At 34.3% G+C, this 19,267-nt stretch overlaps 1 protein-coding gene across 1 annotated transcript in view; it reads right to left on the bottom strand.

Moving 5' to 3' along the window:
- The window catches only part of LOC128192480 (general transcription factor 3C polypeptide 4-like), a 36,668-nt gene that overhangs the window by 17,044 nt on the left and 357 nt on the right, over positions 1–19,267 (bottom strand). Inside the window, exons 2-9 of the mRNA XM_052865187.1 lie at positions 10,414–10,561; positions 9,073–9,190; positions 5,325–5,403; positions 3,515–3,620; positions 2,604–2,718; positions 2,314–2,402; positions 920–1,065; positions 548–668 (exon numbers count right to left, since the gene is read on the bottom strand). Coding sequence (XP_052721147.1) covers positions 548–668; positions 920–1,065; positions 2,314–2,402; positions 2,604–2,718; positions 3,515–3,620; positions 5,325–5,403; positions 9,073–9,190; positions 10,414–10,561 — 922 coding nt within the window. The remainder of the gene's footprint in view (positions 1–547; positions 669–919; positions 1,066–2,313; positions 2,403–2,603; positions 2,719–3,514; positions 3,621–5,324; positions 5,404–9,072; positions 9,191–10,413; positions 10,562–19,267) is intronic.

Raw genomic sequence — 19,267 nt, 5'->3', positions numbered from 1 at the left:
GTCTGCTCTGGTTAACCCAAAGTAAACTCAGAATAAACCCTAAGAGTACACCGTGCCATGTCCTGAGAAAGGAAACATCAGAAATACCAAGGGTAGCCTTAAGATGGACTCCACCAGGAAAAAGAAAGAGAGGGCGACCAAAGGAGACATGGCCGAAGTCAGTAGAAAAGGAGATGAAAGATCAGGGATGGACTTGGGGCATGGTACAGCAGATGTCAGCAGACAGGCAGAAAAGGAGATCCTCGGTGGAGGCCTTATGCGCTCTAGGCAAGAAGAGGACTAAGTAAGTAAGTAAGTACGCCTTGGGGTTTACTTTCTGTAAGATTGGGTCTGATCGGTATTGTACATGTATTTAGAAATATTTACATTCACTGTATATATTTCCTTATTGAAAATCTGTGACGTGATGTGACATTTTGAATGGACTCTTATTATCTAGACACAAAAAGTTGGGGATATTTTGTTTGCGTTTTTTATCGATATAAATATATTTTCAATAATTTGTATATTGTTCTACATATACAGAGTTCAAGTCCAGTATAACTACCTGTAACAGAGAAGTTGTGCTGCCCTATATGTAAATTTTTTTTCAACACTGCTGCCGTTTTACTGTCTATCAGAAAGGAAAGTACATGAATTTCTTTGGTTACCAAGAGAAGCATCATCCCCTGCAAGAAAAAAAAACTTCCTACATTTCGGTTTCTCCTTGCTATAAAACAGGAATTGTATTAATTCAAATTTGTTGTTTCACTCACCTAAAAAGTGAAATACACATTTTCGATATTGTAATATCAATAATGTTTTTTAAATATACCTGAAAATTAGACCAATTATAAAAATAATATGTGTGTAACTCTTATCAATAAATTGTTAGCTAGGTCACCAGCAATGGTTACCCCTACTTCATGTTGAAGGTTACCTTTGACATAACTTTCCAGGCGCTACTTCCCACTTGGATGAGATCTTGCTCGTCATGGAGCCCAGCGACCGAGTCTACAGCCATTCTTCTATAGTCCACTATCAGATTCATCACCTGGCCGGTCTGATAGCCGACCGCAATGTATCCTGTAGTAACAGAACAGTGGTGAAAGATGTCTACAGATTGGTGTCAAGTTGTCTATCGTTATGGTACACATACAAAACACATTAAAACAAGAATAGAATTCCAGGGTCCCCCGCCGGTCAAGCAGTATACTAGTATACTGTATATTGGAATATTTTCAAACATTCAGGGCTGTTCCAGAATTAAATGTGTGGGGAGGTTAGGAGGAACATTTTTTTACCCCCACCACCCATTTTTTTTTCTATTTTCCCTGTCGCAAATATATCCAAAATACTACAATCTAAAAGAACTTGACCAAAGTATTAGCGGTATAAACATTTGGAATAAATTTAATTAAAAACCGTCAAAATTTGTAGGCATGAGAGCGCTTACAAGGTCACAAAGTCCCATAACTCCAACAAAAAGTATCGACCAATGCTAATTTTCGAACTTGACCAAGATAATAGTGGTATAAACATTTGGTATAAATTTAATGAAAATCCGTCAAAATTTGTAGGCATGAGAGCGCTTACAAAAAAGTGTGATAAATCCGTCACAAAGTTCCATAACTCCAACAAAAAGTATCAACCAATGCTGATTTTCGAACTTGACCAAGGTAATAGTAGTATAAACATTTGGTATAAATTTAATGAAAATCCGTCAAAATTAGTAGGCATGAGGGCGCTTACAAGGTCAATTTTTTTTATAAAACGGAGTCGTTATTGTGGTCAAAGTCCCATAACTCCAACAAAAAGTATCGACCAATGCTGATTTTTGAACTTGACCAAGGTAATAGTAGTATAAACATTTGGTATAAATTTAATGAAAATCCGTCAAAATTTGTAGGTATGAGAGCGCTTACAAGGTCAATTTTTGGATAAAACAGAGTCATTATTGTGATCAAAGTCCTATACATGTAACTCCAACAAAAAGTATCAACCAATGCTGATTTTCGAACTTGACCAAAGTATTAGTGGTATAAACATTTGGTATAAATTTAATGAAAATCGGTCAAAATTTGTAGGCATGAGAGCGCTTACAAAAAAGTGTGACGGACGGACACACGGACGCACGGACACACGGACGCACAGACGCACGGACGCATGGACACACGGACGCATGGACGCACGGACGGACGCCCGGCATTACTATGTCCCCGCACCGCGTTGCGGCGGGGGACAAAAATATCATGTTTGAACTTCCTTGAAGAAAAAATACTAAATTGACCACAATGTTTGTTTCTAACTTTGGCAGAGTGGAATCAAACTTACCTTTTCCATTACATGGTTCAGGGCTCCAACAAACAGATGAGGGAATAGAACACAGAGGGTGAACTTCACTAACAATACTGACATTCTCTCTGAAAATTCATGTACAACAGCTAATACATGTACATGGTATATTTTTTCGAATTCCAAACATGCGCAAATGTATGAAAACAGCGTCAACTGAAGTATTTTTTCAAAAAATTTACAAGCCCTTAATTTCGATCAAATCAACCTTTGAATATACCGTACTTAACTTTGATGGGTTAATCACCTCAGTCCAACTAATTACTTACTCTGAGCACAAAGGAATGTGGACCTTACAAAGCTGTATCACACCATTTTTCATTGCCACTGCCATCAGGAAATAACTGACATCTTCATAATTACACAATGGTGACCAAGCAGCATCTAAACAAAAAATAAGAATTTAAAAATCCTAATAAATGTTTGATAGAAGTGTTTACGGTACTTCAAACTTTGACAGAAAGACTGAAATTCATAGTCAAATTTAGTATGCTTAATTTTGCTGGCCTTCCAATTCAATACCATACATTTTCAGTTCATAAAGCTCACTCTAAAAAGCACAAGATGTGAGATAATATCCTTTTCGCAATACAGCATTGCTATATTGTCTTTGCGGTGATTGCGGGGCCACAAGTTAACCGCGATGGTGTAAAACACTGTAACAGGCATGTGCTCAGTCTAAAGGATTTAATCGAGAAGGAAAAAACTGCTATTTGTTTTGTTTTAATTTTTGTTAGAATTAATATATATAGACATCATAACATAGACATCATAAAACAAGAGGCCCAGGGGCCACATCGCTCACCTGAGCAACAGTTGCCTTAACTCTGATCAAATTAGCATTACAGTATCAAAATCAAAATATCTTTACAACTAGGTACAGTAGATCTTGCAAAAAAATTTTTAAAACTCTGCTGATTTCTATTCACATATTATTTATGGTTAATATCAAGCCCCTTTTGTAACCTCATTCCAAATTAATGTATCAATTCTTGACAATCAAATCACGTTGCATGAAATAGCTTTTTTTTTATTCTCTTAATCTATTCAATAAATTATGTTCAGACACACAAGAATTTATTAGAAATAAGTTTTCTTAAAAAATATCATGCAATAAAATGCACTTGTTTTACAATCATTTATTTGAGGATTTGGGACCAAAAATTTTCATTCAACTTACCTACTGCAAACATATTGTAGCTTACATCCTTAAATTCAGTGAAGGTCATATTCTTCGACACTCTGTCTTCATATCTTTTAAACAATATGGAGTTCAAATCAAATACCTATAAATACAATCATGCACACAAATAAAACTTTAGAATACAGTACAATACACGTACGTTAAGCTTAAGGTGGCTCTATACACCACTTTTTGATGACGCAGTACGCAAAAAAGTAAATCGGGAAACATGCATTTCCGGTACTGGCTGATTTAAACTGAGGTGAATTGAATGGGAACCGCTATTTTGAAAAAATTGTTAAATGGATAGATTTAATTTGATAATTGGAAAATTCATTACTTACAAGTAATGTGGTATGTGACACCTTCACGTTGTGTGGTATTATTTATCGAAATAAACAATAAAATCAAGTATAAATTTTTAAAGTTTTTCTTTAGCATTATCGATATGTTACACCGTAGCTCAGTGGGTTAGTGGGTTCACTACAAACCAGTAGGTCATGAGTTCGATTCCCGTTGAGAACAATAAATTTTTTAACTTTCCAAAAATTTCTAAAACGTAATTTTGGGTTGAATACCGTGAAAGAAAATTCTAAACAGGTGAAAATATTTCAATTATAATATACTTTAATGCACATTAATATCGACACCTAACGGGGATGAGAGGGTTGCTTTGAATTTCTCTCAGGTTGGGATACATAAATCCTATTAGCCTAGTCAATGTTCCCCTTTTATTTATTTGACTTAGTTTTGCACTAAAGCGAATATATTCACTTATACAGGGCAAAGTCTATAATGAAATATGCATGTATTTATCATCCGAACATTATATTTAGGAAATTTTCTTCAACTCAGAAATGAAAAGTCCCCAAGGTGTTTGGGCCTTGGGATTTAGGAACGATAACCCTTACATGAGGAACTTTCATACCAAATAAAATTTAAAATATTTTTTGTGTTTATTTGCAATTGTTTTCATTCTATTTTTTATTTCACATTTATCAAAATACATTTTTCTTATAACATCAAGCAACTTTTTCAGATGATTTGTCAACAGAGTAAGAAAATATGAAAAAATATGTTTTGGGGAAATACTAAAAAAATTTGCGATAATAACATTTTTGAATGTTTTGAAGTGTTATATTTTTTTTTATGTGTCCGAAGGAAATATCCATCATATGACATAATAATTTCTCTCAATTTGTTGATAGCTGTCTTTTTAAAAAATATTTTACAAAAACACGAAAAAACATTAAAAAATTCTTTAAAAATACCTATAGTATACCTATCGTCATTTTAATATTTGATAAGTTTATGTTTTGTGGTCTTCTATTGAAAATTGGAATAAACTGTGGGTGTATAGAGCCACCTTAAATGCAAATTTCTCTATAATCTATAAGGCATTCAATCAGTATTGTTAAATTATCAATCAAACAATTAAAAATGAAAAATATTACTAAAAATCTAGAAAAATATTAGATTCTTTAGCATTTAAAATCAAATTCTGCATAAAAAATAAAACAAAACTGCATAAAATAGATATATTTTTGGCAACAATTTGATTATATAGTGCCACCAGTAAAGAAAACTTAGTTTGATCAAGATTTTGACCACATCAAATCCTTTTTATGGCCAAACTTTTAGTACAACGTTAATTAAAATAACATTCAGGGTTGTCAACAATCAACTACTCAGCTATATACAGATATTGTTGAAGTATTCAAAAAATAGCGGTACATGGGGTTTTTATTAATGTTCTTATTGTTTTTTTTTTGGTTTCCCTATTCAATAGAGAAAATTAACAACAAACCTGTTTAAACTTCTTTCTGTCATTTCCAGTCACATAAATACTTAGACTGTGGTTGCCTGTGATAGCAGCCAATGCACACCTGTAAAGACTTTCTGTGAGTAACAAAGCTACAGATAAACCTTCAAGTAAACAAGAGGCCCATGGGCCACATTGCTCACCTGAACAACAGTTCCTGGCATCTACAACACAAAAATAATAGCCTCAAACTTTTGGCCTTTAACTCTATTCCCCCTGAAGCATTTTACCCTTTACCCCCTAATGCCACGATATGACGCGTTGGTCATTTCCCTAATGACGACTTATGACGCGTCTATATAAAGCCTCAATATTCTGTGTTTATTTTACTTGTCTGATTCAAAATTTAGTGGCAAATAACACCTAATAGTATCCACCTTACACAGACGATTATACACAGTCAGGTTAAGCAATGGTTTGACAGATATCACGTGATACACACACCTGTGAAGTTTAAAAAAATGGCGGCGTTGGACGAGTATGACAGAGATTGGTTAAAGATATTCTAGATGATTCCGTGTGTTTGAAATTATCCCCAAGTGGTCATAAACATGATCAATCCACTTCCTTTGAAGTTTATGACAGGAATAAGGTTAATTAGCAGTGAATTGAGGCTAATTCACGACACCTGTGCATGACAACAACAATGGCGGCCTCCGAACATCGGCACATGTGCATTGCATCAGTCTGGGCCTATTCTAACTAAAAAATCAACTCATTCATTGTTGAACTTCTACAGTATTATAGTTATACTGTTCCATAAAATAATTTAAGAAATAAAACCCAAAGGAAACTAATACACTATGCCTTACATGCTATGCGACGATGGGGGGGGGGGGGGGGGTGCCCAGTAAACGAAACTTTGGCGAAGATTATTAGCACATACCTTGGTTATTAAACAAATGTTTTGAAATCTCTATTTGAAAATTATTATGTTTATCCTGAATTATAATAACAATTTAAAACAAATTTTGCTGTATAACTGTGCAGACAATAGATAAGATAGTGTACAGGTATTTTCTACCTGAATTACCTTCAATACAGGTATCTAATGTAGTTGATATTAAAAATGGCATAAATATAAAACTTTAAAAAAATTCTGTTTGCAGTCTTAATATGAAATAAGATCATTTGATAACATATTACTTTATGGATGAATTTCAATGATTTTAATTAAATCTTGATTGTTGTGTATTGCTCTCAATTTGCAAGATAAAACAAGAAATACATTATCCAAAAAAAGGAAAAATATTTTTGTACAATAGTTGATCATATGCTAAAATTTCATGCATAAATTTTCATGTTTATCACGATTTTTTATAATGTAAAGGTAAAATTACCTGAATAAACTCACCTGATTAATTTCTGTTAATTTATTTGTGTACTCTAAAGTTATAATGTTAAAGTTCAATCTTTCCCGATCACAATGGTATATCATATGGTATGGTTTGACAATAATTCTTGTCAATAACTATGGCGAAACAGTACCACTAATATTCATTTAAACAGTCAAAAAAGTTTTAGGGGGAGGCTAAGAAAACCTTATAGGGAAATGACAAATGCGTCAAATGGTGGCATCAGGGGGAAAAGAGTTAATACCGATAAATCGGAAGTACTGTCTTTTGTTTATACATTTCAAACATCATTGGTACTTGAGGATTACTAATTTGTTTTTAGTTTTTCTCAATCAAGCTTCGCTTATTAATAAGCAATGAAAATTCCTCAAAAAATTACAGATTAGTCTATGTTTCCACAATATCACATTTGCATGGATAATTTCAGAAACAATTATACAAAGACGTGTTAATTTTAATTGGCTAAAAGTTTTTGAGAAGAAGATTTTTGAAAAATACCAACAAATTTTCAATAATTCTCAATTATCTCCCCTTTAAAGAGCGCGTGGCCCTTCATTTGAACAAACTTGAATCCCCTTCACCCAGTGATGCTTTGTGCCAAATTTGGTTGAAATCTGCCCAGTGGTTCTGGAGAAGAAGAAAATGTGAAAAGTTTACAACGACAACGCCACTGACAACGCCAACGCCGATGACAGACAACGGACAAATTTTGATCAGAAAAGCTCACTTGAGCTTTCAGCTCAGGTGAGCTAAAAACACAGTTAATGCAATGAAGTGTTACGGTGTACACTACGTGCCCCCAGGCTGTGTTTTAGTCACAGGTTTCACACCTTTGTATATACACACGACACCAGAATACCGTTATTTCATCCAACAGAAAATCAATTGTAAAAACACAAAGCATTTGATTTATTCTACACCCAAGACCAGTGATTCCCGCGAACGAAGACATGAAGAATTCACAAAAATTCCGTCATATTACATTCTACCCGGTTTCGTTTTCTTTTTAACTACGCAATAATAGTTTCCAGGGTTCATACATGAACGTGTGAAAAAAATTCTTTTGATTGGGGTTGTAAAGAAATACCTCGTACAGTACTGTACATTTTATTACTCACGATGTCATTACAAAAATTATTAACGGGATAACTATAGAACAATAGTTAAAACGGATGAAAAAAACCCAACCCTCATAATAAAGTGCTACAATAGTACAATGGATAAAAACAGTGGATTTTATATTTTACTGTTAAATTTTTTCAACTTTGAGTCTACGATTAGCCGATCCCGGGGGATAGGCCGGGGCTCTCTCATCGGAGAAAAAAAATACTGGCATATGCCCCGAAAAATACGGTAGTTTTCTATAAACAGTTATCTTTCTTGTTGTTAGTAACTTTCAATTTTGGACACCATTTTTTTTAAACACTCATTACAACTGGAAAATATAGCATAGTAATACATGTATCACAAATTGGAACATTGTAAATCTTGAGATGAAGATTTTAAACATTTTTCCTATATATTTCTATGTTAAAATTTGAACTCCTCATGGGTCCACATTATTGGTCCATGGGTCATGATTTTAACAATTTACAATCTACAATATTCGAAGATGCTTGCATAGTAATCTCACAAATTGGTTATTGAAAAAAGATTTTTAAAATTATCTATGTTAAAATTTGAACCTCTCTGGGGGCCCCAATATTGGTTTGCGGATTAACAATCAATGATCTGCATTATTTGAGGATGCTTGCATAGTAATATCACAAATTGAGCATTGTGGTTCTTGAGAAGAAGATTTTTTAACATACTTTGAACCCCTCATGGGGCTCCAGTATTGGTACGGGGGTCACGATTTTTATAATTTATAATCTACATTATTTGATGATGCTTCAGCTTGCATAGTAATACATGTATCACAAATTGGAGCATTATTAAGTTCTTGAAAAGTAGATTTTAAAATATTTTCCCGAAGTATTTCTATGTTAAACTTTGAGCCCCTGACGGGGCCCCAGTATTGGTCCGGGGTCACAATTTTAACAATTTAGATAAAAGCTTTGGTGTAAATATTGGCATTTCTGGTGCAATGGTTCTTAAGAAGATTTTTTAAGACATGCACCCTATTTTCACTATTACGCAATAATCACCCCTTTAAAAAAGGATTTGCCCTTTATTTTAACAATTTAGAATTCCCTTCCAATAAGGATGCTTTGTACCAAGTTTTGTTAAATTTAGCCTAGTGGTTCTAGAGAAGAAGTCAAAAATGTTAAAAGTTTACAGACGGACAGACAACGGACAGCAGGTGATCAGAAAAGCTCACTTGAACCTTCAGTTCAGACAAGCTAAAAACAGAATCAACAATACTGGCAGTACACTACCTCCCCATCAGGTCTGCACCTTTAGGTGACCACTTTGCTCGAACATAACCAAGATTCACCACCTGTCCACTCAAATATGGATGCAATGGATGGTCAAGAAATAACTCTTGTAATTCATCTACATAGTAAAATAAAATAATTTACCATTTATTATGAAACTTTATAACAAAATGTTTGACAAAGGTCTGAAAAGAGAAATTTCAAATTTGAAAGCAACTGTCAAATCTATAAACAGACTTATAGAGTGTCCCGAGATATTTATGCAGCACATTTGGCCTATTTTTAATAAAAATACACATACCTGTGAAAGAAAAGCGATTGAAATGGATAAAAGGGAAAATTTTCAAGATATTTTCATTGACATAGTTTCATATTTTACTCGGAAAAATTCACAAGAACGAAAACAGATTTCGTACCGAGATTTATAATGGAGAATGTTTTCATCTTTTGTCCATTCTAAGTCACTCGGATTACCTCGCACAATTTTTTAATGTTATCATCCGGGCTTACTGCAATACAAAATCCCTGTAGCCATAACATTTTTTAGCCTTGTATTGAAATCTGATTAGCCCCATTTCAAACGAGAAATCTTGGAAATTTTTCATACTTTTAAATGAACATCTTGTGAATCCTGAGGTATTTATAAATATCGAGTAATTAAGCAAAATGCGAATCGAGGGTATCTTGGGACAGAGTATGGAAGTTGCACGGTTCGGTGTACTGTTGTGCACCTTTTTCAAAATTGGTATACTTAATTTTTTGTTCATTTTCAGAGAGTTTCTTCTGCACAAAATCTTGTGCTTGTTTTAGACCTATTTATTTTGTTCACCTACACACATCTGTAATATTTAATAATAACCAAAATATTCCTCAGACATTTTGCTACAGATGTACATGTCACATTAGTTGCCTCTAAAATTCCTTTATATAGCCTAGAGAAAAGAAGTAGAATTGTTTGTTCAAAAATAAGTAAAAATGGTGTGATTTTCACACACTTTCACTCTCCTAGCTAGGTGAGAGTGTTTAAAAGAAGTTTGAGGCAAGGTTAAATGATGACATATGTTGTAAAATTTCTGAAAAAATATCTGATATCAAATAATTATATTTTCACTGAACATGTTAGAATATTAAATTCTAAACCAAGAGCAAGTTTTTTGCATTGCATGTAACTGTAGCTCTATGACCTAGCTGTCAACAAAAATTTTTCCTGTAGAGCCACAGTTGAGGAGGCTAATACTCATAATGGTAATATTTTTCGGTAGTTACTATGAACATGTAATTACAAATTATCAACATAACAGTGTCACTGTGATTTAATGTTAGAGCACTGTTCAATCAAACCTTCTGTAAAGTTGCTGCTCTTTGTCTTCCATGATCTAAAAACATCCAGTGGTAGTCTTGTAGCATTGTTTGATTCTTTTGGGTTAGGAATTTGTGACAGGTTGTAATGAAATTTCTTATCCAATTGAAGAGGTGAATGCTTCATCTCCTGCAAAAATCAAACATCAATATCTTTCAATTTCAAAAAACATGAATTTACCTTGTCATGAAAATCTTATTCGAAAAGTTAATATATTATATTCACATCTACAGAATATAATTCCCTCTATTTCTTAGGGAAATTGATTGCAATTCAGACGGTACCGTCAACGCGGATCCCATATTTTCCACGCAATACCGCCGCGGGCTTATCGATCAATGTTACAGTCTTTGTTTAATATAATCAAGAACAAAGATTTCTGTATGGTTCGTTTCATCATTAAATTTATTCAGACACAGTGACTCTAATATGCGTAATGTATATAAGCCCATTCTATGGGAACAGACTCGTTACACTGAATGCTTGGTGAGATAGTGACATTGACTTTGATTCAGAAAAAAAGCAAGGTCTGGTCCAGAAATTCAATTACTAGTCAATATAGATATATATGTCTGCTCTGGTCAATGTCCAGACAAAGGTTGTCAAACTTGGCGGTAAAACACATAAAGCAAAATATATACAAACCAACCAAATTCAACCTGACACAAACAACCAATAATCAAGTACCGAAGAAGTGACGGGAGTTGATTTTATCGATGTTTATTTATTTTAAAATCAATGATATGTTATTTTGCATTACAAGTACAGGTAGTTTCTAATCTGTAATTGAATTACACACATTTTTATAATATGAATTTTCGGACTTTTTCGACACAAGAATGTTGATAAAACCCCATATGAATCATGTAAAGTAATATTTCAAAATAGAATAAATTCAATCAAACTATGTATCAGTGATAGAAATATTTCTGGAAAATTTATGGATCCAAGCAATATTGAACTCTCGTCTCGTTCAACCAAACGCTCGGCTCTCGCCGTTAATCCCCGACAAGCAAGAGAGACTCTCTGCTTGTCGGAGGTTTACGAAGACAGCCGAGCGTCGAGTTGAACGAGACTATATTGAACTCTGGCGTAAGAATAAAAACAACTACAAAAATTATCTAAATTGTTCATACCATTTAAAATCTTACTATTTTCAAGGTATTTATAAATATGTTTCCTTGAAAAACAATGCTTTAGCACACATAATTTCAAATATATCAATTATTCACAAGAACTTATTCTTGTCAGCAGCAATGATTTGTGCTTTGGTCCGAACACTGTTTCATTTTCGGTTTGTCAGAGTAACTGCATAGGAGAGTTGATTAAAATCAACTCCCAACAAGAGGCCCATGGGCCACATCGCTCACCTGAGGAACAATAGGTATGATAAAGTCAGCTTAATGGAGTCATAATACAAACAATCTGGATAATGTACAATAATACATGTAGATCCTGTATAAATAAAATCCATTTTTCCCCCTTGGAACTCGGATAGCACTGATTGCTGCCAATATTTACAAGAGCAGACTTTAATCACCGCTCCTGCACATATATAGGGACTCAACATTACGCAGGCAGGGATGACCGCACACCTACACAACTCAACAGGTACCAACGTTAACGCAAGTAGGGATAAACAACTCAACAGGTACCAACGTTAACACAAGTAGGGATAACCGCACACTTGCGCCAACAGCTCAACCTAACGCAAGCAGGGAGAGCCGCACACTTGCGCCAGAAAGGCCAGAACACCAGCAGGGATGACCATACACTAGTGCTCCGCCCCAACCACCACAAGTAGGTATGACCGCACACTTGTATTAATGCGATACAGGGCAGGAATGACCGCACACTCTGTATCATAGGTTAGAAACCACGAAAATTAGATAGTGCAGGGGTGTCCACCCACTCAATCTATCCATAACTGTTCAAGTTTAACCCCAAACAGTCGATAATCGTAAGGAAGTTTAACCCCAAACAGTCGATAATCGTAAGGAAATAGACACTGTCCCTATATATGTGCCGACCTAAAATAATTCATAGTATCTAAAAATTGGAAATCAAAAATAAACAAACTAATCCGGCCTTACCCAAAACTACTTAATATGCAAAACAACTTATATACATTGAATATTCATTATTGTATAAAAATAATCATCACAATAATTGGTTAACAGTGGATGCATTAATTAAAATAATAAAGAATCAATAAATCAAGGGCAAAAACTCAATACAGTAATACAAAAAGAGTCTAATGAAAAAATAGCTGCCTGTTTCAATTTTATAGTCATATCACATGTTGAGTATTGCAGTTCTCAAAAAGATCCTTTACAATTGTTTATATATGGGATATTTAGCTGCATCAAACTCTGAACCTTCTTGTGAGGCCAAAGAATTGTCCTGGAGCCAAAGTCTTAACAATTATAAAGAATCATCTTGCTGATTAGTTTCTGAGAAGAAGATTTTTAAAGATTTACTCTATATACTTCTATAAAAAATTTTAACACTCCCCCCCCCCCCATGTGGCCCCACCCTACCCCCGGGGGTCATGAATTTCACAACTTTGAATCTACACTACCTGAGGATGCTTCCACACAAGTTTCAGCTTTCCTGGCTGTTTAGTTTCTGAGAAGAAGATTTTTAAAGATTAACTCTATATATTCCTATGTAAAACTTCGACCCCCCATTGTGGCCCCACCCTACCCCCGGGGGTCATGAATTTCACAACTTTGAATCTACACTACCTGAGGATGCTTCCACACAAGTTTCAGCTTTCCTGGCTGTTTAGTTTCTGAGGAGAAGATTTTTAAAGATTTACTCTATATATTCCTATGTAAAACTTCGACCCCCATTGTGGCCCCACCCTACCCCCGGGGGTCATGAATTTCACAACTTTGAGTCTACACTACCTGAGGAAGCTTCAACACAAGTTTCAGCTTTCCTGGCTGTTTAGTTCCTGAGAAGAAGATTTTTAAAGATTTACCCTATATATTCCTATGTAAAACTTCGACCCCCCATTGTGGCCCCACCCTACCCCCGGGGGTCATGAATTTCACAACTTTGAATCTACATTACCTGAGGATGCTTCCACACAAGTTTCAGCTTTCCTGGCTGTTTAGTTTCTGAGAAGAAGATTTTTAAAGATTTACTCTATATATTCCTATGTAAAACTTCGACCCCCCATTGTGGCCCCACCCTACCCCCGGGGGTCATGAATTTCACAACTTTGAATCTACACTACCTGAGGATGCTTCCACACAAGTTTCAGCTTTCCTGGCTTTCTGGTTCTTGAGAAGAAGATTTTTGAAAATATCTCGAAATTTTTCATTAATTTCTAATTATCTCCCCTTGAAAACGGGTGTGGCCCTTAATTTTCACAACTTTGAATCCCCTTTGCTTAAGGATGAGTTGTGCCAAGTTTGGTTGAAATTGGCCTAGTAGTTCTTGAGAAGATGTTGAAAATGTGAAAAGTTTACGGACAGACGGACAGACAGACAGACGGATGGACAGACGGACGACAGACAAAATGTGATCAGAATAGCTCACTTGAGCTTTCAGCTCAGGTGAGCTAAAAACCAAGATCTCAAATATCCACCGACCAACTCATGATCAAGCACTGCCCTTAGGGTGTAAGTACACGTGTATGAATTAAAAGAAAGAGTGGATCTAACTTTTTTTATATGTGTACTGTTTAGATGTATTTTACCAGCAATTAGAATAACTTTATTTATTTTAATCAACAATTTTCATACTCTTACAGGGTTGTCTCTAAAAATTGAAGTAGAAGGAGGAAATTAAAAAGTAAAAGGGGTCTAGGGGGTTTAGCTTATAGCTAGATTGTGTTTGAAATGCAATAATAGTCGGGTAATTACGTCATTTTAGGCGGGAGAATTCTCCGCCTCCCGGTTCTTAGAGACAACCCTGCTCTTACATAAATTTCAAGTAAAGAAAAGTATCGGGCTGAAACGTGAGTTATCTCCCTCGACTAAAAAAATACTTGACTGCTACACCACACTACACGTATATATCATTTTAATTAATGGAACTATTTAGATACGATATATATTTTTAAAATGTTAAATTTATATAGAGTGTGTTTAAAATCATTCATTTAAATACTTGACGATGTACAGTAATTTTACAATCCATTTAAATTGACATAGCCTAATCAGGAACTGATAAATATGCTTGGCAGTCAGATTATAATTTCTTTTTTTTATTCAGTCAAGATTATCAAATTGTGAAGAAGTATTGAAACTTTTCTATTTAATCTACGTAAACTGCATACCGGATAAATTAATTTGATGAAATGCAAGAATTTTGCTGATCTCTGTCCGTACATTCGTGTTTCAACAAACTTTCAACCAGTTTGCAATCATATTATAGAAAACAATAAGTAAACATTTACATGTATTGATTATCATTATATTTGTATTTTGTGTGTATTGTATGTTCATAATTAACTTGTTCATGGGCAAGGCTTTCTGTACAAGTCATATAAACAGTTACTTATCATATAAGAATATTCGCAAAGCGGTTTATGGCAATTTAAGGACGTGATGATATTTTTCAGGTTGACATCAGAGTTAGATTGATAATATTATAATAATTAGTGTTGTTCTCTTATTTTAACCTGATATGCTTGTTATATCACTGCTGTCTTTAACTCGATTATTTAAGTTGTTATTCTTTACAAGAAATGGAATGAGATAGTTAATTTGCATCACAAAACGACATTGAAAATTGTACATGTTATTAAATGCATACATCTCGATTTACTTTTAAAAATTTAAATGCAAATTATTTTTGTATACATTTCCTTTATTGTGTATATCAATTATAAGTTGCAACCATTCCCTGTGTATAGTGATTAACAAACTCAGGTTAGAAAACGACATGCCCTAGGGGTTTTCAGTCCTATTCAACTAATTTGAGACAAAAAACAAATCTCTAAATTGCGTATAGCTTCCTCTAACCGTACAACACTGCCCATTACCTATCTTACAGAGGAAGCTTCTTGATTATCATGAGTGTCGCCGATCTTTATGTAAAAGAGAGATTAAGTAAATAAAGTATTTATCACTGTTTATGATGTTTAAATTAATGCTTGACACTGTGTTTGTAAAGTTTAATATTCGTATAATTCAACATTATTTAATTAAAGAGAAAACTCTCTCTCCTCTCTCTCTCTCTGCAGGGGAAGAAACATGTTAAATACGTTTTACAGTTTAAGAAGGCAGTAAAATGAAACAATTATTTATTGAAAAAAAAAATGTTACTGTTAGATAAACTGTTTGATATATGTGTAGAATTCCTGGTGGTCACCTGCTACAAGGATTATCAACCTGCCTCATACCCGTGTATTCTGTGCGTTCAAGCGAAAAGTGATTTCCTGTCAGTGCAATGGTTTCACACCTTTGTCTAAAAGTCAAATACAGTTTACTTTGACAGTCATTAAAACGTTGGGGGGGAGGGGGTTAAAAAAAACCTGTCATAATTCGCAACTTGTATGACATGTGTTGTAGCTTTATATTTAACATACATAAAATGAAATCAATATATTTTCATATTTTAAGGGTAAAGTAAAATGTTTATATTCTGCCGTTGATTGTATGGTATATGTACACCGTGTAGCATGTGCTTGTTACAGACAAGGTTAATTGTATTAAGTACATGTACTGACAGTCTCTTTCTCTCTCTCTCTCTCAATTAGTTTACATGTATATTGAAGATTTTAGGTTTTTTGCGGATGGGGGTGCATCTTAAACATGTTTAACAGTTTGACAGATCACAGTAAAATGAATTTATTGTTATTACTGATAGTAAAATTCTTTGAAACACAGGTGGAATTCCTGATGGTCACTTCCCAGTGTTACAATATACATGGATTATCCATCTGTCTCATTATAACCTGTGTGTTAAAGCGTAGAGTAATTTCCCGTCAATGAGATGGTTTCACACCTTTGTGTAAAACAACTGTGACTTATTAATAAGTGAAATATAATTTACTTTGAAAGTCATAAAACAATGAAAAGGTGGAGAAAAACATTATTTGCAGCTGATACTACATTTGTGTTGTAGCTTCATATTGAACACACATTTAAACAATAAAATGCTTTCTTTGGTGATTCATTCGGGATATGAAGGTAGCGACATTGCAGAAAAAATACATATCCCGCGTTACCGTACTGTACAGGTAAAAATCTCCGATCACTTGTCCAACAGAAGGTCAACTGTTGCAGTTTAAACATGGCTGCAGCGAGGACCACAATGAATTAACTGCAATGGTGTAACGCGGAAAGGATAAAATACCCATGGGGGGGGGGGGGGGGGAGAGAGCACGGTTAAATATGGGATCAGCGTCTGTAGTTCTGTAGACACCAACAGGACTGAAATTTACATGCCCTGTATATCAAATGGTCAAAACCTTCATCAACTCTAGAAAATCACAGACTGCACAAAGTAGTCATGATAATGTCAGACTCAAATTCCCATAGGAGGTGATTTGGCTGTTTCTTTTAGCTAACTTACTGATATACATAACCAGTAATTTAGTTAATTTTACTTACTTTTTAGAATTAATTTATTAATTTGTTAAAAGAAGGAATCAAGGATGTAATGTAAACAATAAAATTGTTTCTTGGATGCATGATTCATGCGGATTATAAAAATAGCGATCATTGCTGAACAAATTTACATAGTCCGCTAACCAGAAAGTAATGCCTCTTTTAGTGTTTAGAATATCAATCTAATTCTATCAGATATGACATTGACAGCTAATTATAGGCTAATATACAATAGGCCCAGGGGCCACATCACTGACCTGAGCAAAAAAGCCATAACTTTGATCAAATTAGCTTTAATATCTAATCAAATACAAAATATCTGGACAATTTGGTATAGTAGATCTTTCAAAAAATATTCCAATTCTTATCCACATTTTGTAGTTTCAATATTTAATAAGAAGATTATTATAAAATTCTTCCCTATCTATTCCTATGTAAAAGTTAAACCCCCCATTTTTGCCCCACCCTTCCTCCCGTGATCATAATTTGAATAATTATTATCAGAACAAGACACCTAACTGAGTATCGTAGCTGATAGATAGACCCATGTTTGCATTTAAACTTTATTTTGGAGTCTATACTCTAATCCTAGACTCCTCACACTGTTACTCCCATTTTAATATTTGCTGTTTACAAACTTCAGTTCATTAAAGGGGTTGGGGGGGTGGGGGGGTCAGGATTCTTGTATACCAAAGCTTCAGGGGCCAAAAACTTTTGGCATGAGCTGGTCCTATGATATCGCGGTAGTTAAATCATTTAGTCGAAAAATCTATCAATAAGGAAATATTTCCAAAAACTAATGTTATTGTGAGTTTCCTCTACAATATACCTCGGTGATGTTCAGTGTGCCTCTGTTTACTATGTCTAAAAATATCCCGACATTAAATGTCAATTTCAGCATGTGCTACTATACGTAAACAAAAATACCGCGATACTGTAGAACCAACGATATGATAGAAAACAAGTATAAAACAAGACCTGCTGGCCTTTAATGGTCAATCTTTTATGATATTAATTTAACAATTTCATGTATGATGCACACAACATGCATTACTTATACTACTACAAGCATACAATGCAGAGGAAATTAAAGTTTGAAGTTAAAAAGTAAATTGTTGACGGACAACACATGACCAATGGCAATAGGTTACACAATAGACTAGAGTGACCTAAAAAAAATACCACAGGAGTCGGCGATTTTATCAATTTGTTGTAAATAAATTTAAGAAACAGGAAAACCCTCCCAGTGAGCTTCGCAAGCGTAGCGACAGGATGGCAGCGAGTTTTCTACATTTTCTTTATTTCGCTATCCAACTGACATTAAAAACCAAACTCCATGATGTTATTTTATCAATTCCTTGCAATATTTCCCTATAATTACTTCGTGTGACCAATATCATGTTATATGATCATGTTATATGACCATATCTTGTTATGTATTAATTTGTAAACCATAGTGCAGAGTTCTTGAAATCTTTCGGTCCTGTCGGCAAGACCGATAAAAATAACCAAGGACCAATTACTTCAGGTTGCCTGTCAGTCCAAATGACCGGTAGATATGGACAGAGTAACTTGCAAATATAACTAATTTTCGTACAAAAGCAACAGAAATATGATGAAAACCCTAGCCTCTGTGTAATCACTGAGGAGATCCAAACGCATACGATAAATCTAGAGGAGTTTTTCGCAGGTTTTTTCGCTCTCTCTAGACTTATCATACATTTTCGGAACACCTCAGTAATTATTACTTCCGTTGCTTTCGATATGGGGAGTATCTCGTACATATTGATACGGTGTGTTTATAATGCAGCTAACAGATGTAGTAAGACAATAGGAATAAGTCTTTCAACCATTTTCCAACCTAGATTTTGTCAGAAATCATGGGAAAAATTGGGATAACTTGTTTAAAACATAGCGTGAACTGAGGGCCCTATCTAAATCCAAGATGACGAGTGTTGTCTCGGTACGTTTTTTCAATGTACATGTACATTGCATACACAGAAACAGGGTTTTCAGTGAATTTTTTTATTGCAATACACAGAAAAACACACACAAAAATCCCAATGTAATCATTTATAATTTTTTTTGGGAAATAATAAGTGATTAATGAAGTGATAATTAAGAATGTTATCAGGAGCCAGAATGTGAAAGTTAGGAGAAAACAGATCAATTAAGGTAAAAATGAGAGAAATAAGAAGGCAAATATACATGTACATGTAGTTTTTTCATCTTTCTATTGAAAATGTTTGGACTGACAAAAATCAGT

This window comes from Crassostrea angulata, chromosome 7 (assembly GCF_025612915.1).
Source record: "Crassostrea angulata isolate pt1a10 chromosome 7, ASM2561291v2, whole genome shotgun sequence".
NCBI lineage: Eukaryota > Metazoa > Mollusca > Bivalvia > Ostreida > Ostreidae > Magallana > Magallana angulata.
The sequence above is the reverse complement of the archived record's forward strand: the minus strand, read 5'-3'. Positions and strand labels throughout refer to the sequence as shown.